The 27,678-nt window shown below is 38.2% G+C and overlaps 1 protein-coding gene across 1 annotated transcript; it reads left to right on the plus strand.

Annotated features, from left to right (window-relative positions):
- On the plus strand, nt 1-27,521 carry LOC146310985 (otoferlin-like). The gene is made up of 41 exons (XM_084742632.1): nt 1-76; nt 1,268-1,394; nt 1,514-1,568; nt 2,110-2,241; nt 2,335-2,401; nt 2,507-2,587; nt 2,675-2,834; nt 3,067-3,253; nt 3,399-3,585; nt 4,660-4,883; nt 5,322-5,430; nt 6,458-6,641; nt 6,888-7,008; nt 7,140-7,240; nt 7,982-8,072; nt 8,177-8,293; nt 8,404-8,556; nt 8,699-8,888; nt 10,070-10,194; nt 10,283-10,417; nt 11,367-11,528; nt 11,619-11,738; nt 12,418-12,579; nt 13,314-13,476; nt 13,824-13,897; nt 13,986-14,012; nt 14,123-14,254; nt 14,349-14,421; nt 15,598-15,713; nt 15,950-16,087; nt 16,280-16,411; nt 16,510-16,637; nt 16,727-16,897; nt 17,103-17,263; nt 17,377-17,519; nt 17,645-17,733; nt 18,445-18,543; nt 18,732-18,973; nt 19,196-19,374; nt 19,465-19,565; nt 26,898-27,521. The coding sequence occupies exons 1-41, from the start codon at nt 31-33 to the stop codon at nt 27,076-27,078; spliced, it is 5,385 nt and encodes a 1,794-aa protein (XP_084598758.1). The 5' UTR covers nt 1-30; the 3' UTR covers nt 27,079-27,521.
- The last annotated feature ends 157 nt before the right edge of the window (nt 27,522-27,678 follow it).

The raw sequence follows: 27,678 nt of genomic DNA on the forward strand, positions 1-27,678 counted from the left end.
GAGCGAACACACAAAGAATTGTTTTGAACCATGAAGCGCAGTAAGCACCGTGGACACAAGGAGGACAGAAACGGAGGTATCAGTAGCTAAGATGGATGACAGAAGCGGTCAAATAAGCTCGGAAATCCTGGCTGATATTACAAACTCCTATTGGCTTACAGCCCCTTTCAGCCTTCCTCAGCTCACTAGAGAACATTTTGTTAAAGCAAAATGTCAATTTTTTTTTAGATATCCTATGGAGAAGTTCCTTGATTTTCCTTATTTTCATCTTGTTTTTCATTCTTTCTTTTCTCTTTTCCTGCAGTAGACTAAAATACATTCAACATCATTGCAAATATAACACCTTGCTTCTGCTTTTAAATCTTGTGTATGGCAATTTCATTTGTCATAACATTAATAAAAAAATAACACTTTGCACATCTGTTTGCATAGGAGAGGGGTGAGTGTAGCAAAAAGTTGCTGCACATTATCTAACTTGTAATATAGCATTGAATCGCGATCATTCAGTATTAGACCTTCATCAGGCAAACAGTTTGTGTCAAGGAGAAGCCATTTTAATTAGGGAGTGGTTGTTGACATTCCTCATGGGCAAAAAAAAAAAAAAAAAAAAAAAAAACACAATACAATGCCCAAGACGGAGCTAGAACACCTTCTCAAAAAATATAGAAATCCTACAAAAGTTTATATTACATTTCTAAGTATTGCAGATCACATTTGTAAAGGAGCCTATAGCCTATACATTTACACAGTAAGTTAAGAACAACATGATTGAATGAATGGATAGAACCCTGCATAATTACTGCTATTATTCCTTGTTGACTGTAGGATTTATTTATTGTAAGATATGCAGCCTGTATCGGGTAGAGGTAAATCTTATTATTATTTATTTATTATCTTATTATTATTTAGTGTTTTTGTGCCCACCAATGGAGTGTTTGCCTTAATGTATTTATTGTGTAGGGCTCTGTTTATTCAGTGATTGATAAAATGTATCCCTATAGGTTTAGCAGGTGATTTGTATTTTTTTGGAGGTTTTTTTGCACATGGGGAATGTGTTTGGTTGCAGACTAACAAGAACTCTATTTAAGATGGCTTCTCCTTGATGCAAACTTTGCCTGGTGAAGGTGTAGTGCTGAGACACTGCAAAACATCACTGACTTTTACAAAAAGATGCCAAGCCAAGAGGAAAAAAACACAGTCACCATTTTAAGTAAGTTTAATTTTGGTGCAAGTCGTCCTTATTGTATGTTTTCCATATGATGCGAAGATGAGCCGGCTATTCTGGAGACAGAGAACCTGGATCGTCAGGGCATGTTCATGGGAGGAGGCCCAGATCCTGACACCATCTCACTGGCCTCAGTCACAGCCGTCACCACCAATGTATCGAATAAAAGGTAAGCATCGTTTCGTAGTGCATACGGGTGCAATTTTATTTGTATTTGCATTGCTGCTGTTCATCATATTAATCTGTCTGAAGAGTCTCACTAGTGTTTGTCCCCTTGATGTCTTGCAGATCGAAGCCAGACATAAAGATGGAGCCCAGCTCTGGGAGACCAGTAGATTACCAGGTAAGAGAAATCTTCCTCATCATTTTATTGGTCTAGTTCTTTAATTTCTTGAGCATGCACTGATTAATTACTGACATATCTTTGCAGAATGTATTCATGTTATTGTGGTTGCATAGGCATGGTTAGTCTTAAAGGGACAGTTCACCCTCTTACCTGTAGTGCTATTCATTCATCTCTATTTTTCATAATTAATTGTATGCCAATATTAAATCAACTTGATGCATTGAATGCACTACAGTTGCATTTTAAGTTAGAAAATACAACATTTGGCATTTGACAGGTATTGCTTTTTGTTGAACAGATACAAATTCAAACAATGACATCTCTTTGCACCTCTAGTCGGATCTGTTTTCTTTCTTCCAAACTACACCAGCCAACCATCAACGTTAATGGCGTCCTCCTCGGCTGAGCTAGTGAGCGCAGTGATAGGTTTGGTAGAAAGAAAGTACTTTCTACATGAAGCTGCTCACAACAAGGTCCGTGGATTATCTTGGGTCAACTAGGTCATTACTCCGTCGATTACTTGATCATTTCATTTCAGGTCAGTGTGACAGTGATTGAAGCCAGGCAGCTGGTGGGACTAAACATGGATCCAATGGTCTGTGTGGAGATCGGAGAAGATAAGAAGTACACCTCAATGAAGGAATCAACCAACTGCCCATACTACAATGAAGTCAGTCATTACAATATATTTCATCTATTAATTTCTGTCTTGGAAAAAGCTTACTATGAAACAATAATGTCACTAAATCTTTTCTCTTTTCAGTATTTTGTGTTCGACTTCCACGTCCCTCCAGATGTCATGTTCGACAAAATCCTGAAGTTGTCTGTAAGTTGTTTGATTAAAAACATAAAACTGATTCACATAATTCCCTGTTTTTTTACGAGACAATTGTATGTAATGTTGCATTGTTTGTGTCCCTGAACCCATCAGGTAGTCCACTCCAAAAATCTTCTGCGCAGTGGAACACTGGTTGGAACTTTTAAACTGGATGTTGGCACAATCTACTCTCAGCCTGGTAAAGACTCAATGAAAATCAGCTTTCTTATCATTGAACTGATAATTGTGATATTTCAGTTAATTTGTCTCCTTGTTTGTCTTGCAGAACATCAGTTTTACCACAAGTGGGCTTTGTTGTCTGACCCTGATGACATCTCAGCGGGCTGTAAAGGCTACATTAAATGTGATATTGCAGTTGTGGCCAAAGGAGACACCATAAAGACGCCACACAAGGCCAATGAATCAGATGAAGATGACATAGAAGGGTACATACGTTGTTGTTGTGTTGTTATTCTTTTAAAAATATAAATGGACAAGACGGAGTGTGGGTAGACTTCAAATAGTGATCACTGAGGAGTTTGCAGAATTTAATAACAGTAGTAGGAGTGTTTTGACTGCTTTCTCAATCAACATTTCTGATTTAAGCATTTAAACTTAAAGCAAAAGACCTTTTCTCCAGCTCAGATGTTATTTCATTGTGTCTCATTTCTGTTTCAGCAATCTCTTATTACCAGAGGGGGTGCCTGCAGAGCGGCAGTGGGCTCGCTATTATCTGAAGATCTACAGAGCCGAGGGACTCCCCAGAATGAACACCAGCATCATGGCCAACGTCAAAAAGGCCTTTATAGGAGAAAATAAGGACCTGGTTGATCCTTATGTCCAAGTACAGTTTGCTGGGCAGAAGGTAAGTCGCAGTACAAATCACAAGCAACTGTTGCCTTCTGCTTTTGTATCTATTTCATCTCAGCCAGGTCAAAATATAAATTACATTGACGGTACAATTCTTGAGTTGATTCAAATATAGACATATTTGTCATATGTGATTACAGGGGAAGACGTCAGTTCAAAAGAGCTGCTATGAGCCCATCTGGAACGAGCAAATCGTTTTCACTGAGATGTTTCCGCCTCTGTGCAAACGCATGAAGATCCAGATCCGTGACTCAGATAAAGTGAATGATGTTGCTATAGGAACACACTTCCTGGACCTGCGGAAGATTTCCAATGATGGGGACAAAGGTGATATATCATTTTTCTTTTTAATAATGCTTTTTATGAAGACTCCATCTATAGTTTGTTATGGGGCCATTCTTGTTATTGTATGTGTTAAGTAAAATGAAGTACATGTTGATGCAATAAGTGTAATATTATCCAATACTATGATTCCTTACTACAGTTGACCGTTGAGGTGTGTATAGATGAGTATAAATGTTTATAATATATCATAAGCCCCATTGGTCAACCTCTAGTTCAGTGGCTCCCAAACTTTTTCCTCGGAGCTTCAACTACTTGTACACAAAATAATAGATTCATTCCAGAGCTTTGCTGTCAAAAATTAATATCAGTTATAATTGTTTCCATTCCTAGAGCTGTTATTTTTGGTAAATGTTTCTTTTCTAATATAATCTTAACATATTTTGTTTTAATACAATAGATTTATACAAACACAACCTTACCAATAAAAAGTAAGAGGGGAAAAAAGTATTTTTTTAAAAGTTTTGTTTACAGGCTTTTGCATAAATTGTACCTGATGTGTGCAAATCAGTCTCTGACAACCCCAGAGCAGACAAAACTGAGGGGGGGCTGGAACTCAGGGATGCTCCATGCTCTACTAGTTTATAACTAGTCATGAGCATCCATGAGACACTTACAAATTACAACTAATTCTAAATCAAATCTACAATATTTTGTAATTCTTGATATAGTTCATCATAAATCATTATGTGTTTAATGGCGTATTTAAGCATTATGAATGCATTATATTTCAATATAAATGTTCCCATAATGCAGTAAGGATGTGGTTTTAATAGAAAGTGCTACCAATTTTTGTCTTAAAAGTTCTCCCCTCTGAATTTGTAAAACATTACTTTGACATGGACAGACCCAGATTAGTGGCTGTGCCTTTTATAATATTGGGAAGAATCCTCCAGGTTAATTGTTATCTCATTTAAGATGAGATTTGACTTGGAGTTTGAACAGCTTCTACTCAAAAGTAGAAGTAAACAGTAAGCATGCAGGTTTTTGACCTTGCGGTCGGGTTTATTCAGGCACCGTTTCATTTATAATTTGCAAACCATATTCTTTATTTCTCAGGCTTCCTTCCAACGCTGGGACCTGCCTGGGTTAACATGTACGGCTCCACTCGTACCTACACCCTGATGGACGAATACCAGGAGTTAAACGAAGGGCTCGGAGAGGGCGTGTCTTTCAGGGCCCGTCTGCTCATCAGCCTGGGCGTGGAGATCCTGGACCCCTCCTCGCCTGACATTACCAACTCCACAGAGGTGCAGCTGGAGGGAGTACCCAACATCTCAGAGGTGGGTCCCTGCGTGGATGAGCAGCCATGCAGAGGGAGCCGATTGTTGCTCCTGCTGACAGGTCATTGTGCTGCGGTTATTGTGAATTATTCATCATCTTTATTTAGCCCACCTGCTGCATTATTAACACGCTGTTTGCATTAATGTGGCTTCTTTTTGTTGGTGGACAATGTAAGTCACACAGCAAATTCAATTGAGCACAGTGGGACCGTAATTCAGAGTCCTCAGGGATTACGTTCTCACTGTCTGACAGCTTGTATTACAGGGTTGTCAGAACCACTACGTTACATTATATGTTATCAAAGTCTTACAGCTGTCAAAATGTGATGCGTTCAAGTGTCTTGTTTAGTTTCTAACTCATATTTACTGAAAGAAAAGTGAAGAAAGTGAGACAGTGCTTCATTCACACTTACTCACACTTGTTTGTCTATTTTACAGACTGCTACCGGGAAGGTTGAGGAGTTTTTCCTCTTTGGGTCTTTCCTGGAGGCCACAATGATTGACAGAAAGATTGGTGATAAGCCCATCAGCTTTGAAGTCACCATAGGTATTTTACATTCCCTACTCTTTATCTAATTCTCCTAATATCTCTCATCCTGAAGCTCAAGTGGAATCTTTTGACGCTTAAAGGGATATTTCAGATTATTTGTGGTGGGGTTTTATGAGGTACTTATCCATAGTCAGTGTATCATCTGCATTAGATGGTGGTTGATGCAGCCCCAGTTTGGAGAAGTAGTGAATACCAGCACGAAAGCTAAGTAATGTACTGCTGTGGACAGGTTCAGCAGCCAAATTTATTATTTTTCAGCTGTGTTTAGAATATTTTCACCAGTTTACGTTCCCACCAGACAGCCTTTTCTGAAGAGAATATAAAGTATCTTACCTGCCTATTACTCCAGTGATGAAATAAATTACACACTTCAGTAAAAATACTGATGGACCATTTTAGGGAAAGGACTGACACAGTAATTAGTGATTAAATAAATATGCATCACAGCAATCGAGCAAATCGACAGAGACAGAGTGGAAATTAATTAACTAATTTAAAAATATGCCACTGTTATCATTATTTTAATGTGCTTTATGTCTATTTTTCATGCTTATGATTGAATAAAATATTGAAATATTAACGACAAATGTTTTTTTTATATTTATTTTGGGTAAATTATTTGTTAGAGTAATCAAGTAATCAAAATAAAATCAGTAGGTTACTTGTTTAAAGAATAATTATTAGGTACAGCCTTACTGCTGATCCTGTCCACAGCTGACACAGATTTACTGTAGATAATACAATCACTATGGAAAAGTTTCTCATACAACCCCACTCTAAAAAACTATCCTCTTAAGCCCATTTAAAGTGTAATTTCTGAGCAAAATTCATTATATTTCTACATTTACGAGACCCAACGTGAAAGTTGTATAATGCAAATTTCCACAAGTTGTAAACATCATTGTACTGTTGCTGTAGTTAATATGAAAACAAGCCGATCTGGAGACTAAGTATGGTTTTCATCATGAGTTGAAGGTAAAGAACATTTAAGTATGTGACTAGTAACATAGCTGCCGTGTGCCAGGTTACTATGGAAACGAGATCGATGGGGTTGTCAAGCCAAAAATGAAGGGGAAGAAGGGGGGAGGAGATGGTGACGAGGAGGAGACTGAACTGATCCACAACTCCAGTGAGGAGGAGATGGATGATGACGGGGACCTGACTTCAGTGGCAACGACGCCCCCCATGAAACCTGTCATCACTGACCGGTCAGAGAAAAAAAATTATCATCATCATCATCATCATAGAGTCACAGTGCAAAAAAACAAACAACTGTAGTTCAGATTCATGAACATATTTGACAAAAAACGGAAAGCTGAGGCATAAGCTGTTTCTTTTTTTTTTTCATTTCCTTTACATATTAGAGTTCTTCACTTTGTTCGATGCATTTTTTTGTGGTATTAGTGCACCTCAATGAATAGGTTTTTATCCCGTTTCCTCATTTGTATCCTCAGAAACTACTTCCACCTGCCGTATTTTGAGAGGAAGCCATGTTTCTACATCAAGAGCTGGTGGCAGGACCAGAGAAGGAGGCTGTACAATGCCAACATTATAGACAACATTGCAGATAAGCTGGCAAGTGATACATTTACCAATTACTGCATGAGCATTAACGTTATTATAGTGAATTAGTTTGTCTGTTGGCAGGTGCATACAGTCTCTGACTTTTGCTGAGTGAGCCTAAAAGTCTTCTGCTGCTCCTACAGGAGGATGGACTGAATGACGTGCAAGAGATCATCAAGACGGAGAAAGCATATCCTGAGCGCAGACTGCGAGGCGTCCTCGAGGAGCTCAGCCAGGGCTGCAGGTCTGTACAGTAGTCACAAATTGAAGGCAAGACATTATAAGCCAAAACATTTTAGCCTATTTTACGTCACAACATGTCTTCTTTCAAACTACTGGAAAGAAAACATCCAAAAGACACACTTAGGTTCAGATTTCTGTTCTGGAAATGTATGCAAAATAACTCATTTAATTAGAAAAATTTGCATATTTAAAATAAAATGTCAGAAAACCTGTAATACAAAAAATAATCATCTTAATGTAAGTAATCGACTGGGGAAGTTTCATCATGGTGTCTATTAGTTTTTGAGTTTTTTTTAGTGTATTCACCTGCATTATCTTGCAAAATGTATGGTATTTTGCAGTTTTTTTCTCAAAATTAGTTTCTCCTGCACTCACACTCCCCACTTCAGTAACACTTACATTCACCAAACTTTCCAGATTTATTCCTCATTTATATTCTGAAGGTTTTTACCGAGGGGTTTGTTAATATATCGTTCACAGCCAAAGTTTTATAATATTCTGTGTTCTGGAAATTTATGTAAATTTGTGCAACTAAATTAGATAAAGATTGCAAATCTGCATATTTAAAAAAAAAAATCAGAAAACATTATTGTCTTAATATCAATCAAATGGACAAGTTTACCTGTTCACCTGTAGTGTCTTGCCTTAAACTACACATTATATTTGTAAAATCCAGTTGTTTCAAATTAGGTTTAATAAACTAATGTAGACTTTGAGAGTGACTGAGCTCCTCTTCTTTCAGTCAGTTTCTTTCGCTGGCAAACAAGGACCAGAACCAGTCTGGCAGAACCAAACTTGACCGGGAGAGACTGAAGCTGTGCATGTCAGAAGTGGTACGTCAGCAAAAAAGGAGCTATGGTTTCTTCTTCTATTCTTCTATTTGTTGATTGTTAATGTTGTACTATTCTCTTAAATGCTGTGCTGTTTCTGGGTTTAGGAGACAATCGGCCAGCAGGCCAAAGCCATGAGGTCACAGGTGAAGAAAAGCACGGTGAGAGATAAAATCAAGCTGGCTCACAACTTCCTGACAAAGCTGCGCTTCCTGGCTGATGAAGTAAGATCTACAACATTTTGTTTATCATTTTGACGTGATGCTGTTTGTTGTACTTGCTTGATTCATTGTGGTCATTTCATGTTTAATGTGAGCAATCTTTCTCGATGCAGCCTCAACACAGCGTTCCTGATGTTTTCATATGGATGATAAGTAACGGCAAGCGCATTGCTTATGCACGTGTTCCCTCCAAAGACATCCTTTACTCAAGTGTAGAGGAGGAGACAGGGAAGGACTGTGGCAAAGTCAAGACACTCTTTCTCAGGGTGAGTTTACACTAAATATAGTAAGATAATCAAATCTGCTCTGTCTTTTAAATATTGCATAAAATTCCCTTCCACCTTCTATGATCATACTGTTTCACCATGATCAGAATATCTTGTTTGTTTTTTTCCTCTTACACTGAAGATCCCTGGTAAGAAAGGTTTTGGGCCTGCTGGCTGGACAGTCCAGTCCAAGATAGAGATTTATCTGTGGCTGGGTCTGAATAAACATCGCAAAGACTACCTGAGCGGCCTCCCCAATGGATTTGAAGAAAATAAGCTGTCCAAAGGACCTGGGCTGCCATGTTCACCTCCCATCAGCCTCACCTACATGAGTAAGACCGTCAACCAATTCAGTATTTCCTCTATGTTAACTTTAAATACAGTCTCAACTAAAGGCCTAAAAAATAAAATGAGATTCTTTTGCACTCTATTCTTTTACAATATAAGTATGTTAAAGGGTATTTTTCAACCTGGACCCTATTTTCCCACGTTCTTGTCTCTAAGTGACTGAGAAGAACAATTTTTGAAATTGGTTGAAGCCGTCATTCTCAAAAAGGCTACAACATAATCCTTATTGTCAACTGCTCACTATAAACATCCAATAAAAGCATTTGTTTCTGCCACTGATGGGTTCAGATTCTTATTCTAAGTGTCTGTCAACATAATGAAAAGCAGAGAAAGACATTTTTTAGTAAAGAAGATCCTTTTTTTTAACCTGAAACAGCTGTTTTATTGCTCCACCAAACCCACCAGACTCCATTTACAGAAACATTGATTTTATCATCATAAAACACACTTAATTCAAACTCAACAGCAAAAAATAAATTCACCAAAAACATTTTGTTTCATCTTTTCACTATTCCAACAATCAGTAACTCTTTTTTGGGCAAAATAAACCCTTAATTCATTGAGTTAGATGTGAAAATATTGGGAAAGGAGTGAGAGGGAGGTCGGACATCAGAGAGGCTGCAGGGAAAAGCGGTGTGTACAGCCAGAATATTTTCACATCCACCTTGGTTAATTAAAGATTTATTTTAACCAAACCAGAGTTGATTATTGTCAGATAAGTGGAAAGACAAACCCAGGTAGTTTTGATGAGTTTTACTTGGTATCTGTTGAGTTTCAATAATGTCTGGTGGCTTTGGCGAGAGCAATAAATTGGCTAGTTCTGGTGAAAAATTCAGGATCTTACTCTGTAACTCTGTTGGGATCCTTTCCTTAATGTTGTTTGACACTTAGAATAACAATCTGAGCCTGTCAGTGGCTTGTAGTGGAAGTATTTTCACTGTACACAATTGCCCATAAGGATTACACTGCATCCTATTTCATGGCTGAAACCTGCAGCACTCCCCTTCAATACTGGACCAGTTTCAGAAACTGTTGTCCCCACTAGTCACATAGAAACAAGAACATGGGAAAATAAGGTCTAGGTTGAAAAATGCAAGTTACCCTTAAAGTTATTAACAAAAATGGACTAATTGATTAATTTATGAGCATCTTAATCTGTCCTCAGTGAAACAGATCTTCCAGCTGAGGGTCCACATGTATCAGGCTCGTAGCCTGTTTGCTGCTGACAGCACAGGTCTGTCTGATCCCTTTGCAAGAGTCTTCTTCTCAACACAAAGCCAGGTTACTGAGGTGAGCACACCCAAAAGGCTTTTTAGAGAGTCACCTGTCAGGCAGAACGTGCATTTTAATTATCAAATGTTTTGTTTTCTTCCCTCAGGTGCTGGCTGAAACGCTGTGTCCAACATGGGACCAGCTGCTGGTCTTTGAGAACGTGGAGCTGTTTGGAGAGGCCAACGAACTGAGAGACGACCCTCCTATTATCGTCATTGAAATCTATGATCAAGACACAGTGGTGAGGGTTGTTTTTGAAATAGAGACGCTGTCTGTTTCCATGTGTATTAATGCGAGCAAACAGTCGACCTTCACACAGCTTGAATTTCCAGATAGCAATTGTCTGTCCTTATCATCCTAATAATTTAAGAGTCTGCCTGTCTTTCATATGAAATGTAACACTAAACATGTTACTTAATGAGCCTAAAACCAGTGTGTGGAATGTCCTCAGTAACGTCTTTTACTGTTACTTTTTAAGGTAAATAGTTGAGTTGATTTTAACTTAGTTTCAGTAGCAATCGATATAAATTATATTTGAAAGAATGCTTTTGCTGACTGTCAACTCTATATTTGCTCCTGGGAATAACACCATTGTTTTGGATGACCCTTTGGATAAGTAGAGTGTGGATTCTGATGGCTTGATATACTGTAGAAGGGCTGCAATGTGTGCAGAATAGATTGTATTGAAAGGCATGCAAGAGGAATAAGATAACATCCACAAGGATAGATGGATCCTCCATGATCAACTTATACCTGTTGCATTCCTTTAAGTGACATTTTGTGCTTCTTGTATGTTCCCAACAGAGAATTTGGACTCTTCATAACCACTAACTGCAAAAGAGATATAATATTATATATTTTTAAAAATATAATCATCCAATGATCTTTTGACATAACATAATTAGACACCTATTTTGCAGTTCACTGGTTATTTTAGATATGTTGCTTTTGTTTACTTTCAATGCTTTTTATGTAGTCTTTCTAGAAACATGTGCATCTGAAGTCATGTTTCTTCCTGCTGATAAAACAAATCAAATAATTAATGATTACACCATGAGCGACCTTGTAACACGAACACTGATGGATTGGATATGGTAGGCTAAAAAGACCATTCTTTCAAATATTCAAATGCAGAATTCATGTTTTGTGGTGTCGTGTATTTAAGGTTTTCTTTACCGTTATGCTTGCAGGGTAAAGCTGACTTCATGGGCAGAACATTTGCCAAGCCAGTGGTCAAGATGGCAGACGAGCACTACGGTCCTCCACGCTTCCCTCCACAGCTGGAGTACTATCAGATCTATCGTGGGAACGGCGCCGCTGGAGAAATGCTGGCGGCTTTTGAACTGCTGCAGGTCAGCATGTCAGATACAGAGGCTACTGATTACAGGAGTGAAGTTATCAGATCATATTGAAACTAAATGATTTCCTGTGTCGTCTGTTAGATTGGCCCCAATGGGAAAGCTGACCTGCCTCCCATAGACGGTCCCACAGATATGGACCGCGGCCCAATCCTGCCTGTACCACTTGGGATCAGACCAGTGCTCAGCAAATACAGGATTGAGGTGAAGATTTTGTTTTATATGGGAGCCCATATCCACTCATGTGATGAAAAAAAGATCCTGTAAGTCATGATGATGAGAAACCTCAAAACAATCATTTATAATCTGAAAATTCACAACTTAGTATCTCAAAATATGTAACATAATGACTCAGTATTTAAAACCAATGAGAAACTTGCCAAAAATAATCAATTAGTATCTCAAAATAATGATTTAGTATTTAAACGTGATGGGAATCCTGCTCAGAATAATGAGTTAATATCTCAAAAAATGACTTAGTATATCAAAATAATGAGAAATTCCATAAAAATAAGGGTGTAGTGTCTCTAACTGTTGAGTGAATATTTCAAAATAAGGGTTTAGTATTTCAAAATGAGAAAGTCTAAAAAAAATAACTTAGTATGTCAAAATAATGAGTTAGTAACTCAAAATAATGAGAATTAATAAAGTTTCTCATTATTTTGTGATACAAAGTAATTATTCTCTGATAAGTAAATCATTGTTTTAAGATATTAAGTCATTATTTTCCAAAAATTTTCAGGATCTTTTTTTTTTTTTAATCACATTGGCTGAAATGGGTCTCCACAGTTTTAGCTTTAAACTTGACCAGTGTAATTTATTTCTTAACAACAAAATGTAAATGAAAACAACAACAGAATCACTGAACCTCCTCAACCATCAGGTTTTGTTCTGGGGCTTGAGGGACCTGAAGAGGGTGAATCTGGCCCAGGTGGATCGGCCTCGTGTGGACATCGAATGTGCCGGAAAGGGAGTGCAGTCTGCCCTCATCCCCAACTACAAGAAAAACCCCAACTTCAGCACGCTTGTCAAGTGGTTTGAAGTGGTACTTTATCATTTTAATTACTGCATTAATATTTATTAGTTCATGTCTGTATTCCGTGCACATCAGAGAAGAAGCACTGAATGCACTGCTGAAAAACAAATTCAGGAACACACTATTAATGTCACGTTTATAATGCATTTAAGATAATTCATACAACATTATAATACATTTATAATGTTTTATGTTTATAATCATGCATAACAGTGTACAACAAAGTTTATAAAGTATAAGTGTTTGGATATAATGTATTATAAGTTCACCATAACAACAGTGACACTGAATCCTGGATTACACAGTGCATTATAACTATCAAGACATTAGCTAGTTATAAAGACACATAGAGAACTGTGCTAATGTATCATAACAGACTATAAGTTCTGTGTTTCTTCAATGTAATAATATCTTATAAACATCAATAATGTGTGACAGAATTTGCTTCAGTGAAAGTTACAACATGTATAAGCCTATTAGCAATTGTATGATACCATAAGACAATTATGAGGATTTATGAGCAGAATCTGCTGTTTGACTTTACAATATATTATGTCCACCACTACTGCTGCTATTAATACTTCTACTAATACATTATAAATCTTGTTCAGAGTTGTCAAGCATGATTAGAAGCATTTATAAAGAGTTTATGAAGTCTTATTTTTGTATTTATAATGGATTATAGAAAGTGTTATCACTTACTGTCCTCAGTCAAATTAATTTTGACTGATTTTGTGTGTCAGGATTTGCCTGAGAATGAGCTGCTTCACCCACCGTTGAACATCCGAGTCGTGGACTGCAGAGCTTTCGGCCGCTACACTCTGGTCGGATCCAACGCTGTCACCAGCCTGCGGAAGTTCATCTACAGGGCAACAGACAAGCAGGCCAACAACTTTACCACCACAGGTATAAACTAAGACCTGCGGTCATATTACATCACAGGACAGTTAGTTCGTTAGGTACTGAACAGTTAATTTTCTCTTTCTGTGTCATGTCAAACATCTGGTCCATGCCACAGACTAAAGCAACAAACTTCGATCAGTGACTAACCTTTCTGACTCCATTGTTAGTTGATTGAATCGTGTTTAACCTCTTCTTCATATACATTTTCTTTACATTATTGTTACTTAGGAACAATAAACAATATTTCAAACTGAACAAATGAAATACAGTATGTGTTTGCCTGTGCAATAACATGGTTGTGTATCTGATTACATAGATAAACAAATGTATGTTATCTGTTTATCTTTCAGAGGAAATTATTGTTGTCAACATGGAAACTGAGCCTGCATATAAGAAGATGGACACTGTGGTCAAACTAGACTCTGTAAGTTTATTTTTTTTTAAGTTGATGTAACTTTTATTCAAAGAATTGTCACATTATTTGACATTATGTAATCTGGTTCTCTATGCAGTGCTCTGATGCTGTGGTCAAAGTTGAGGTAAGCAAAGTGCTTTTAAGGTTATATAATCAAAACTAAAAGATTTTACGTCGTTGCAAGAAACCCTAAATCTTAACTGACAACATGTTTAATGCATCTTGTATAAAAAGGATGATGATAAGGATGGAAAGGGGAAAAAGAGGAAGAGGAAGAAGGGTGATGAGATCGAAGAGGAGGAGCTTGACGAGAGCATGTTGGACTGGTGGTCCAAGTATTTTGCCTCCATTGAAACTTTGACAGAGGTTAGTAACAAGAAAATAGTTTAGCCATTTTGAGTCAGCTCAGGTCTTTTAGTTGTGATTGATCCATCTGAGATATAATTTTCTGCTCTTGCAGATTCTCAAGGCTCAAGAAGCTGCTCTCTCAGATTCAGAGGACAAAGATGACATGGACATTGCAGATGGCGGAGGTAAAATGAATTAATAAGACAGATGTTTTATTCATGTTGTCCAAGGTTTTTATTGTCCAGCCAAGCGTTGGCTGTATTTAGAATACTTTTACCACTTTACCTTGCCTTCTCTGATGGGAAACCATCGTTATGTGCCTCAAATGAAGTAACCAGACTGCTTAATTAAAAACAGGCATTTTACTTCACAGAACACCAGAGTTATTGTTCTACTGCTGCCTTGATCAGTTGGCTTGTTTATGATATTGTGTGACTTTGGTGTTTTAAGGGGTGAGTTTAGATGACAATAACAAAAACTAACTAACAAATCAAGGCAGTGGTAGACCATCAAGTACTGCGAGGTAAAATTACTGTTTTTGCCAAAGGAATTGGGTGGCTTTGGAAAGAGTGATATTTGGTTTATATAAGTGTGGTTTCCCACTGGAAAAGACTGTCTGACAGCAAGGTAAAATGGTAAAAAATACTCTAAATATAGCGCACAATTAAACTGATATTGATTTATTTTATGCTCATGCATGTTTATGTTTTATAAGCTCACTAACTCTGATTGTTGTTTCCTTCTACAGTGCAGTAGTGAACCTCTTAGACCCCCGTAGCCCAAGATGTAGATGCTGACATGAATCCAAATTTCCATTTGTGGGACAACCGCTTTTTCTCTCCCATACAGTATGCATATTATCCGTATACTCGCCATGAAAGTTGTCAGTGAAAAATGGCAGTGGATCAAAAAACAAACTAACTAAAATTTATTTTAGTGATATGTAATAAATCTGAAACATGTTTGATTCTGTGTTTGCCAAACAGGCTGCACAGAATCAACTATTTATATGAAGAAATAATAGTGTGCATGCAAATGTAGTACACACTGTTGCATATTACTATACAAATACTTTGTCATGACTTGACTGTGGATGATCATGACAAGAACCAGTCAAGTTATGAGCTTTACAGAGACTACACAGCAGCCTGGAGGATCCTGTCACACCACCAAGTATCCCCACTGAACTGTATACTTCAGTAGTATACAATTCAATGGTATGCTTGCTGTATATAGTAACAGCTGGTTTTGGCAACTTTCATGTGGAATTCATGTCTCGAGTGCTCTGCTCCTTCAACCCCCTCATCCCCGCTCCGCCCCCTCCCACCTTCACTCCGTCCTCACTGCTAACCTGTACTCAGATATCAAACCTGATGACTCTCCTGTAAAAGGCACCAAGAGAGGAAAAGGGAAGAAAGAAAAGAAGAAGACCGCAGATCCGTTTGAGAAGAAAAAGCCAAAGCTGGATGAGCTGAAGGTACCAGACTCGGCACCAACACTATGACTGAAAGCAATTCTCAACCAAACTGTTGTATATATTTACATAGGCTCAAACTACAGGGGGGCATCGGGTTTTATGCCCTCCCAAAGTTAAAGATGGGGGGTAGGAAACAAATTGGCCAGACAGACATTTTTTGGCCCCCAGTGTTCAACCCAAGTCAGTGCCTTTGTAAATAGACTTGATTACACAGGTTTTCTGTGTTCTCTAACAAGGTGTACCCCAAGGAACTGGAGGGTGAATTTGACAGCTTTGAGGACTGGCTCCACAGTTTTAACCTCTACAGGGGAAAAGGTGGCGATGATGACGACCAAAATGTGACAGATGAAGACAGAATTGTTGGAAAATTCAAAGTAAGAACAGATTGTTTCACACAGGATTTAATAATTTTTTCTTAAGTTACATTGTGTGTAAATATTTTACTTATTGAAAAATCTCGTCATAGATTATTCTTTTGTTTAGCTATGTAACCATTTTTAGGAATAATGTTTTTCCAAATATGTTTTGCAATGTAGCTATGTATTTGTTTAATTGCATCCCTTTAGGGCTCACTGTGCATGTACAAAGTGTCAGATGATACGCCCAGAGACATGAACTTCGACTCCAATATGGGAATGTTTCAGAACATTCCTCACAATGATCCCATTAATGTCCTCGTCCGCATCTATGTCATCAGGGTACGTGTACTGCACTTTACTGCATTTTAATACTGTATATAATACTAAAATGCTCAGATTACCCATGGCATTCTTAAGTTATCTTTTTTTATTGGTAGGCAACTGATCTGCATCCAGCTGACATTAATGGGAAAGCTGATCCATACATCGCAATCAAACTGGGAAAGACAGAAATCAAAGACAAAGAGAACTACATCTCAAAACAGCTGAACCCGTTGTTTGGCAAGTGAGTAGAAATGCTTTATTAACGATTAGAGCATCATTCCTTATGTAATGTTTTAAGTATCACAAAATACATATTTCTCATCTCATCAGATCTTTTGACGTGGAGGCCACATTCCCGATGGATTCCACACTCACCGTGTCAATTTATGACTGGGACCTGGTGGGAACCGATGATCTGATTGGAGAAACCAAACTTGACCTTGAGAACCGTTTCTACAGCAAACACAGAGCCACATGTGGTATCACAAATAACTACGCCATGTAAGAATCCAGGACTGAAACTCCCTGTAGCAGTGTGTTGTAGATTTTTGAAAAATGTATCTGCATATGTGTTTTTTAACTGAATGTTTTGTCCTTACATGTTTTATAAAGAAGTTATGTTTTATTACATTCTATAGGGTTATCATAGATTTATATAATGTATTTTCCTTCATGTAACTGTAACTGCTTTTGCTCATTTCTGAAGCCATGGTTACAATGTGTGGCGGGACCCAATGAAGCCCACCCAGATCCTGGCTAAGCTGTGTAAGGATGGCAAACTGGATGGGCCTCACTATGGCCCCGGAGGAAGAGTGAAGGTGGAGAACCGTGTCTTCATGGCACAGACTGAGATAGAGGATGAAAATGGTACATTTACATTTCACTCAAACGCTTTTAAAGAAAAAGTCTTATCGGAAAAACAAGACCTCTATCACTTCTTGCAGATGCAGAATTATGCTTATTATTATGCTGTTTGTCAGGTTTGAAGAAACAGACAGATGAACATCTGGCTCTGACCGTGTTGAGGCACTGGGAGGAAATCCCTCGGGTCGGCTGCAAACTTGTCCCAGAACACGTGGAAACCAGACCACTGCTCCACCCAGACAAACCAGGAATCGAACAAGTATGTCACTTGGTTTACTGGCTCTACTCCAGCCAGCTACGCAGTTAAATCAAGATGCGTCATTCACCATGCAGTTTTGTTTGCACGCTTTAAGGCCGTACTTTTGTGTGTTTATTTACCTTCAGGGGCGAATCGAGATGTGGGTGGATATGTTCCCGAAGGATATGACTGCACCTGGCCCCGCCCTTGACATTTCACCAAGGAAACCAAAGAAGTATGTTCTATCTGTACAACAGGGCTCATCAAATCGAATAGCCAGAGGAGTGCTACTTAATAAATTTTAAGGTTTAACTAGATGAGTGCACTCAGTAGGGTGCAGATCTCCACCAGGCAAGAGATGAAAATGAAGCACCTACTGCCTAGTCAAAGATTGAAGCCTGGTTGTCATAAAGGAAGTTCTGGTTCTTTCAGAAGGTTAATGTTTTGGTGTAGAGCTGATTAGGTCACAGCAAGTAACTGGACTGAATTCACAACAGGTAACCACTATCATGTTGACATTTCTAAAAATGGTCTCACTACAATGAAATGGCTACTGTGGAGTCTAAAATCTTCACACGTGTATACAGTTGGGTTCATTGGATCAACAAGAGTCCTGGTTTCCAGTTATAGCCAATTTATGCAATCCCAATACTGCTTGGAGACCCCAGTATGCAGAAATATTCAAATACCGATTTTTTTAGAGCAGGTACAAATTACACATTTATACTGTATGCAGAAAACTGCATGGTTTCTGCCCAAAACTGCAGGGTATTTGCATGAACACTAAAATGTGCCTGACTTTGTGGCATTATTTAGCTCCCCTTCCGACAAGCTGGCATGACATGGTTGGTGCCAATCAATGCGTTAGGTCAGCTGGTTTAATATTATACTACTATCTTCAATATTCGTTGTTGAGAGTATATCTTGTATTTCTGCTTTTGTCCAGGTTTGAACTGAGGGTGATCGTCTGGAACACAGATGAGGTCGTTCTTGAGGACGATGATATCTTCACTGGCGAGAAATCCAGTGACATATTTGTGCGAGGGTACAATTTTCTCTTCTTTTTCTGTCTTCTTAGTTTTGGTCCCAACCAGACCAAATCAAATTCATAATACATGGAAACAAAATTATTTAAATCTAATTTAGACTGAGAAGAAAAGAAAACCAATTTCTAAAAACAGCGGTTGCTTTGTTCAAGATTATGAATCCGTCCTACACCTTTTCTTGTAACAGCTGGTTGAAAGGGCAGCAGGAGGACAAGCAGGACACAGATGTCCACTACCACTCCATCACAGGGGAGGGCAACTTCAACTGGCGCTTTGTGTACCCCTTCGACTACCTCATGGCTGAAGAGAAGATCGTCATATCGAAAAAAGAGTCCATGTTTGCCTGGGATGAGACCGAATACAAAATCCCAGCTCGCCTTAATTTGCAAGTGTGGGACGCCGACCATTTCTCTGCAGATGACTTTTTAGGTGCAGTGGACAATCATTTAACCTTTTGACAGAATTAGATCTGATGTTGTACATGGGTTAACCTGACAGCTTTGTTGTCCAAATATCACTTTTAACTACAAATTTTTGCCACATTTTGCAATGGAACTCATCAGATCTTTTTTGTAAAGACGTTGATCTGTCTGTTAATCATCTCTCATTTATTCCAACATGTCAATTCATTTCTATAATGTCTCTTTACAGGTGCAATTGAGCTGGACCTGAACCGTTTTCCACGTGGTGCAAAGACGGCCAAGCAGTGCACCATCGAGATGGTGACAAATGAAGCAGAGATGCCCATGGTCTCCATCTTCAAACAGAAGAGGATCAAAGGCTGGTGGCCGTTTGTGGCCAGAAACGAAGAGGACGAGTTTGAACTCACGGTAGGTCAAAGTAAAAACTAACCTAGAATCTTGATCATGACCACAAGAACTAATAAAAATCTATTTAAATTTTTTTTTTTTTTTTTTCAGGGAAAAGTGGAAGCAGAGCTGCACCTTCTGACAGGAGAGGAGGCAGAGAGAAGCCCAGTTGGTGAAGGACGCAACGAACCAGAGCCACTGGAGAAACCCAAGTATGAAGGATGTTCAGTTATCACCCCACTGAACACATTTCTCTCAGTTATATTGTACAGTTTACTCTGTGGCTTGGCTGCCTTTCACCCTTCCTATAAACACATAGACCAGGGTTACCAGGTCTGTGGTTTGCTCAGCAGAATTGGGCTTCTTTTAAAGTGTTGCTGCTGGTTGGATATTTTGGTCTGCATGCAAGTTACAGCAATAATATAACAATGCTTATGATTAAAAAGCAATATTTTAAAGCTACTACAAGGAGTTTTTAACTGGTTATGAAACAGTTTAATACTGATGTCTCTGTATGACTTACCTAAGCAAACAAGATCAGCGAGAAGACTAGTCATAGTGGTATTGTTCTTAATGGCTGCAGGGTCAGATTGTCTTTGTGTTTACATTTTCAGAGGGAAAAATTAAAGCCAGAAGCACATTAGACAGTTAAAAAGAGGCAGGAGGAGATTTTTATTTAGATACTTTTATTTTTGATGTTGTATTTTTTGGTTATAATGGTGGAAACTACTGCATTTGTCCACAGGAGGCTCCAAAATCAACAAAATAGAAAAGTTCCTTGCAGTAGCTTTAAATTAAATCATTTATTTATACCCAGATTCTACCAGACAGACTCCAGATCAGCACATAGACACACATGGGACACATTGCACACATGCCCACAGCGCACACACACAACATGCCTTGGGCTGGTTTTGTCACACAGACCTGGCAACCCTGACACTGACACGAAAATGCAGGCATACATACTGTTCAGCTTCTGCAAGTCCAGCTTGACTAAAAAAGTTAAACCTGGACTTTATTTTCCCATGTTCATGCATGTGTCCATTTTAATGGGGATAACAATTTTTGAAATTGGTCTAGTTTTGAGTGAGACCACTGCAACCTGTGAAACAGGCTGCAGTGTCATCCTTACGGCTTGATTCCACCAGGCACGACTGCATCACGTACTGGCTGCACCACGTCCACCGGAGCTGATCGCTCTCATTCTGCGCGGTGATTGTGATTCCACCTGAAGTGCTGCAGCGTGTCCCAGAAGCGTCTCTATCTGCTCCACTTCAAATATGCGTTGTGTCTATTTTTGATGGATGCCACGTTAAGCTGCACAGAACAGATTGAGCAGGCAGGAAGTCAGACTCAGAAACACCACAGAGAATCTGGTCAATTTTCACAATAAAAGACTCCATGCAGACTTTTGATCAAAAAAAAAGAAACGATGTAATGATGTAGCATACTTATTAACAGTATAAACACAAAAACTAGGTGACCAAACCAACAAAATCTGTAATCATAATCAGGCAGGCAAAATGCTCCACTGCTGAAATGCATCAGAAAAGCTGCTGAGGGATTTGCAATCATATGAAGGACGGATCAAAACCGCAGCACAGACGTGTATAATCAACGGGTTGTGGTCAGTTGTGAACCGTCAAAGTACATTTAGTATAAGTGCTTGTTTGTGCCACTGAGAAGCTCAGAAGCTCATGTTTTTGGTGAGCTTTATTTTGTTTCTCTTAAGTTTGAATGAAGTATGTTTTACAACGATTAAATTCCTGTTTGTGTGAACTAGTCTGGTGACTTCAGTGAGAGTGATTACTCAGCTGTTTCTGGTCAAACAAAACATATCTTACTCTTTAGCATAAAGGCCTATCTCTGTAGGGATCCTTTCCATAATGCTGTGAGAAACTGAGCCTGTCAACGGCAAAAGCAAGCACTTTGATGGACGTGCTTTGACAGTCCACAATTCCCTGTAAGGATTACATTGCAGCCTGATTCACAGCTGATGGCGGCGGCGCTCTTGGTCAGTACTGGCTCAGTTTCAAAATAATTTGTCCCCATTAGTTGCTTAAGACACAAAAACACTGGGAAATAAAGTCCAGGTTGAAAGATACTGACGTTACCCTTCATATCCCAAAAACTGGTCGAATGCGAAACAGACCAGAAATAACAAAATCCAATGATAAATAAAATCATAATAAATACATGAATAAATACAAAGATAAAATAATCCTAAACTGAAAACTCGAATTCCTAAAAAACATAAAACAAGTATAAACATGTTTTTAAACAATTATAAAATAAACATTAAATAAAATAAGTAATTTCCTGAAACGAGGAAAGACTTTTCGCATTTACTTCAACCAAGTTCTGGACTTACACCAACGATCTTCTTTCTTTACATGGTAAGTTGCTGTTTCTTCATATCTTTTGTGTATTTCTACCTAGAATTATCTTGAAGTTCTCGAAATACTGCATATTGTTTCTCTGTCTTTCATTTAGTTTTGGCCTGTTATCAGTAATATTTATTATATTTACATTTAAATTAATCCTATAAAGAGTGCCACATTAGAGCCATAGTGTTTTACATGATTTTTTTGTTGTTTTTTTTTTTATCTTTCCAGCCGTCCAGACACCAGCCTTCTGTGGTTCCTCACTCCCTTCAAAGCCGTTAAACACTTGATCTGCAACCAGTACAAGTGGCTGGCCATCAAGATTGTCACTGCTCTGCTGCTGCTGGCTTTGCTGGCTATTTTCCTCTACAGCATGCCTGGTTACTTGGTCAAGAAAATGCTGGGAGCTTGAGATGTTGCTCAGACACGTCTGCAGAAGGTTCCAGCAGTTTCACTAACCAGACGGCCTCTGACCTGCTCTCTTCCTGCTTTCTTACCACAGTTTCCCTTCAATCATAGCATTTTTCATTTTGACAACAATGCTACAGCCGCGGAGTCCTCCTTTAAAATCTCTATTCCAGGCCGAAATAACTGTTTTTGTTTGCCCATTTCAGGTTAATTAAGAGTTAAAATTAATGCTGAAAATACACCGAATGAGTTAGTGTTTGCTTATTGAGTCAAAAGAAATAATTAATATTATTTTATAAGGAGTGGATCTTTATAACAGATAAACATTAATGGAGTCACTGAACTCCAACTTGCTTGTTGTTGTCCAATTATAATGTTGCACTCGTCTTGCACGTGTTCCTGCAGCGTTCCTGCAGCCTGCCTGAGCTTCCTCCAGTCTGGGGAGGATGGGGTGGGGAGAAACAACTCGCTATAACCATAGATTGTATATTAAATATGATTATAACCTATTTATTTATTTATTTTATCGTCAATGGCTACAACTTGGCATTTGGACTGCAGTGCTCATTTTTGGATGTGCATTTGCCACATATTGGTCCTTTAAGATGGTCATTGTAATTTCCTAATTAGTTGAGTATCAGCATTGGTGTAAATAAAATGTGACCCAAAAAACTACTCTAAGGCATATTTGAAAAATAACAATAAGTTTAAGTGCATCAGTTCAGTTTAGTGTTGAAGTGGTATGAAGATATGATGTTGCCTAGTCACTCCACATTTTAACTTATTAAATTTTCTATAGTTATTTTTTTTTTTTTATGTAGATCTAAAGCAGATTTTCCACTTTTAGCTTTAATATTTAAATCACAGCAATAACTTCTGTACATTCTCCTGAAGGGGATTTGTTAATTCATTCAATCATAAGAATACAGTTCTTTCTTTTATTTCACTTGATTAAGAGGTAATGAAGATAAGAAAACTATAAGCAACAACTTAACGTAGGTACAGCAGAAACCTGGAACCAAATCTTCATGAAACTGACCAATCTAAACTTCCCTGTGGTCATGCTCACTGTGTATGAAATTAAATATAGCCCCTCACTGTGGTGGATTTATGGATTTCTTAATTTTGATTTAGTTTCTGATTTATTCTGGTTTGAAATGAATGTTCATTTGCACTTCAAAATTGGACCGAATTTGAATAATTGAATAAAAACATTTCCTGACCTCCAAACAGTGTGTGGAAATGAGAATGAGAGATCTGAGAAAGATTTAAGTGATCATAAAGGGTGAGTTCAGATTTAAACACAATACTCGCACATACTCGCATGTTACAGCTGTCGTTCACATTAATCATGCCTCCTCTCCTCCACGGTGTGGCTGTGACATGATGCCTTCCTAACATGGCTTCAGTGAAACTGATGTGGGACAAAATCTGCAGTCCTCTGTGTTTCTCAAAAGTTTAGCCAAAGTTAATATGATGCCTCAGCAGCCTGAGTAGCCAAATCAAGTGTGAGTCCTCCAAAGTTTATAAAGTATGAAATTTTCTCTCTGTGTTTTGCCAAACTGCCTTTTTGCTGAGCTGCAGTGGAAGGATAATAACACAGAGGGAAATTTGTACTTGAAAGACTGGAAGTTTTGAAGACACCCACTTGATTAGGGTCTTAACCAGACCCTCATATTAGCTTCAGCTGAACTTCAGAATCAGATTTTGTCATCTAATTCTTACCACAGAGTCATAAAGAAGTTATTACTTTAATGAACACTTTATGACCATTATGGACGAGGAATGATGAACCACTATTCACCGTACAGCCATTCAACACACAAGAAACCTCTCCGTAATAAAAGAGCTCGAACACATGGCTCCTTCTGCCAAATCTGTTGTCTTCATGCAACTTCTGCACCAAAAAGAATAGCCTCCCTGGTGTAAGCTGGTCCTCCCTCAGCTTATATCAATACTTTGTAAGAACCTTCCTCCTTCTATGTACATTATTTTAAAGGGATAGTTCAGATTTTTTGAAGTGAAGTTGTATGAGTAAGTGTACTGCCTACAGTAGATGGTGGTCGGCAGAGACCTAGTTTTGAGAAGCAGCAGGAGTACCTGAGTAGGAAGCAAAGCGATGTACTGCAGTGGGCAGGGTTATCAGAAAAATGTATTTTAGGCACTTCAAAAAAGACCCACCTAAAGAAACCACTATCAGTTTAAAGGTATGTTATATTGAGGATATTTTAACCGCTTTACTTTGCCTTTAGACAGCCTTTTCCGTCAAGAAACCACCGTTGTATAAGCCAAATGTCGCTCTCTTCAAAACCACCAGACTCCATTGGCAAGAACAGTAATTTTATCTTGCAGAACACAGAAGTTGCTGGTCTACTGCGGCCATGATCAGCTAGTTTATTTGTGTTATTGTGTGAATCCAAACTAATCCTATAAAACACTGAAATCACACAATGACACAATCAAACTAACAGATCGAGGCAGCAGTAGACAAGAAACTTGTGTGTTGTGAGGTAAAATCACTATTTTTGCCAAAGGAGTCTGGTTGAGAACAATATTTGGCTTATATAACAGTAATTTCCAGTTGGAACAGGCTGTCTGATGGTGAAAAGTGGTGAAAATATTCTACATATTGCATCCACTTGAACTGATATACGTAGATTTTTTTTAAAATGGGCCTTTTGTAGGTGGCTAAAATATGTTAAACTACAGCAGTACATTGCTTAGCTTCCTACATCAGTACTCCTGCTGCTTCTCCAAACTGGAGGCGTGTCAACCGTCAGCTACTGTAGGTAATTTACAATAATATACAACCCCGCCTCAAAAAGACACGAACTATCAGTGTTGACTGTCTTTGGCTTTTAGTAATTCTTGTTTACCTTTCTATGCTCCACCAGTCGTCCAGATGTTGCCCTCCTCTGGTTCCTCATACCCCTCAAAGCTGCGAAACACCTGGTGTGCGACCAGTACAGGTGGCTGACCATCAAGATCGTCACCGCTCTGCTGCTGCTGGCCATCCTGGGTCTTTTCCTCTACAACATGCCCGGTTACATGGTGAAGAAAATGTTGGGGGCCTGAGTTTGAACCAGCGGATGATAACTTTTTCAAAGGGTGTGCTTTCAGTGATAATTAGCATTGTTTTGTGAACATTTTGCAATTTACCATTTGAGAAAATAACTGATGCATTATTTAAAAGAGCACAGCAGCCATATTGATATGAAACAGTCAGGTAAACACAGGTATTACCAATGACACTAATTAAGGTTCTGCTTCTTAATTCGTGTCTTTTGTAACACCTGTGTTTACCTGACTGTTTCATATCAATATAGCTGCTGCGAAAAAGGTCTATTACAATAGAAATACTAATATAAAATCCTGAGTGCATCCATCATTGGTTATTAATGTGTACAAATCTTAACATGTTGCTGCTCTTGGTGTGATAACTAACCATTTTTTGTTGTTTCTTGTAATCTGGTTTTCTTTATTCAAATTTAATGTCATTTTCTCACTTATGAAAACACAATGAGTTGAAGATTTATTGATTAAAGAAAAGTAAAGTAAGCATTTTCAGCATAGTTTGCTTCTATTGGAGTTCATAGTTTCTTGCTTGAACAAACTTGTTTTGTCTTGTTTATGTGTCATTGTATGATATTTCAAATTTGTGCATAAATTGACCTCTGAACCATCCAATTTTCTGCCAGTCCTGTCTTTTGTGTATATATGTCCTAGTTTGTGAGGTATGTATGAGTATTAATATTTTATCATCAATAATTGTAAAGTTTAAACATGTGACTTGGTCTATTGCATGCATTTAACTTCCCATGTATAAGTACTAAATAGCCGAAACTGAAGCAGCTACTTACTTACAAAGAGGGTTACACATAAATTATGCTCCTCAGACTAGCTTGGCCCCTGTTGACATTCAAAAGTTCAAATAATCTACGGGGTTCGATGTCTTAAAAGAGACAAATTAATATCTACATGACGGCAATCAGTGAAGTTCTTGAAATTATAGACTTTCAGACCTGGTTGAGAGGGTTTAGCAGCACTTTATTACAGCACCAATGGATTTTTAATGCTTCTGCACCGATGACAGCCACAGCCGGAGGGATAATGGTTTTGGGTTGTCTGTCCACGTCTGTCCCATTCCTGTGATTAGATTTTGGCGGTCAAAGGTCACTGTGAACTCATGTCCATCTCAAATCTCAAGAACACCTTAATGGAATTTCTTCAAATTTGTCACAAACATCCACTTGGACTCAAGGAACTGATTAGAATTTGGAGGTCAAAGGTCAAAGTCACTGTGCCCTTGTGCGTCCGTCTCATTCTTATGAACCTGATATCTGAGGAACACCTGGACGGAATATCTTCAGATTCGGTACGAATGTCCACTTGGACTCAGGTCAAAAGTCAAGGCCACTGTAATATCTCTCGAGACATGTTTCCGGCCATAACTCACAAATGTGTATGCTCATTATCTAATAGGATAAAACAGTGAAGTGATGACGATTCATATCCAAAAGGTCAAAGGTCAAATTCACTGTGACATCATGTTGTTAAGCTATCACCCCTCTGTACTCTGTTAAAATAGTCTCAAGGCTCACATATCTCACTGGAAATTATTCAGTATGACAGTGATAACTTTAATTTTGAAAAAAAAAAAACACTCAGTACACTTATTGAGTCTGGTAATTTTAGTTGAGTTTACATTATCAAATTTCTAACACACTGTTTATCTCTGTGCTCCACCAGCCGTCCAGACATCGCCCTCCTCTGGTTCCTCATCCCTTTCAAAGCTGCGAAACACCTGATCTGTGACCAGTACAGGTGGCTGACCATCAAGATCCTCACGGCTCTGCTGCTGCTGGCCATCTTGGCTCTTTTCCTCTACAACATGCCCGGTTACATGGTGAAGAAAATGTTGGGGGCCTGAGACATCTGCTGGATCTTACTGTCACACACATGAAAATCATTTCACTTGTATGTTGCCCTTGTGTTCTTGAAAAAAATTTTTGCCACTTGACAAAAGACACCATCAAGTTGTAGATTATAAGCATTAATACAGCTACAGTACACAATAAGGCAAGCTCATTCTCATATTGACATGTAATCACTAGAATCCATTACAGCAAACTCAAGTTTGGTATTATTTCACAATGATGGTTATTTCTGTCTTGCTCAAATTATTATTATTATTATTATTATTATTATTATTATTACCATTTATTTTGTTCTTGTGGTTGTTGTGGTTGTTGCTGTTGCTAGGTAAGACTGTCACCTTTGTGCTGATTTATTGTGAACTCACCAGTGTGCAGTATTTGTCTGACTTTTTGAATTTGTGAATAAAGTGACAACTACAAACGTTTCTAATCTTAACATCATCTGTCCAGTCATCTGTTATTTATGGTTTATTTGATCAGTATTGTGAATGTTAATTTGCAACAGCCATCCTGAGAAAGACATTCTGAATTTTCTTTTTTTCAACAATTAAAAACATGACCATCTATTTGTAGTGCAGTGGCGTCCGATATTT

Source organism: Lutjanus erythropterus, chromosome 18, assembly GCF_056507025.1.
Source record: "Lutjanus erythropterus isolate fLutEry1 chromosome 18, fLutEry1.hap2, whole genome shotgun sequence".
Lineage (NCBI taxonomy): Eukaryota > Metazoa > Chordata > Actinopteri > Lutjaniformes > Lutjanidae > Lutjanus > Lutjanus erythropterus.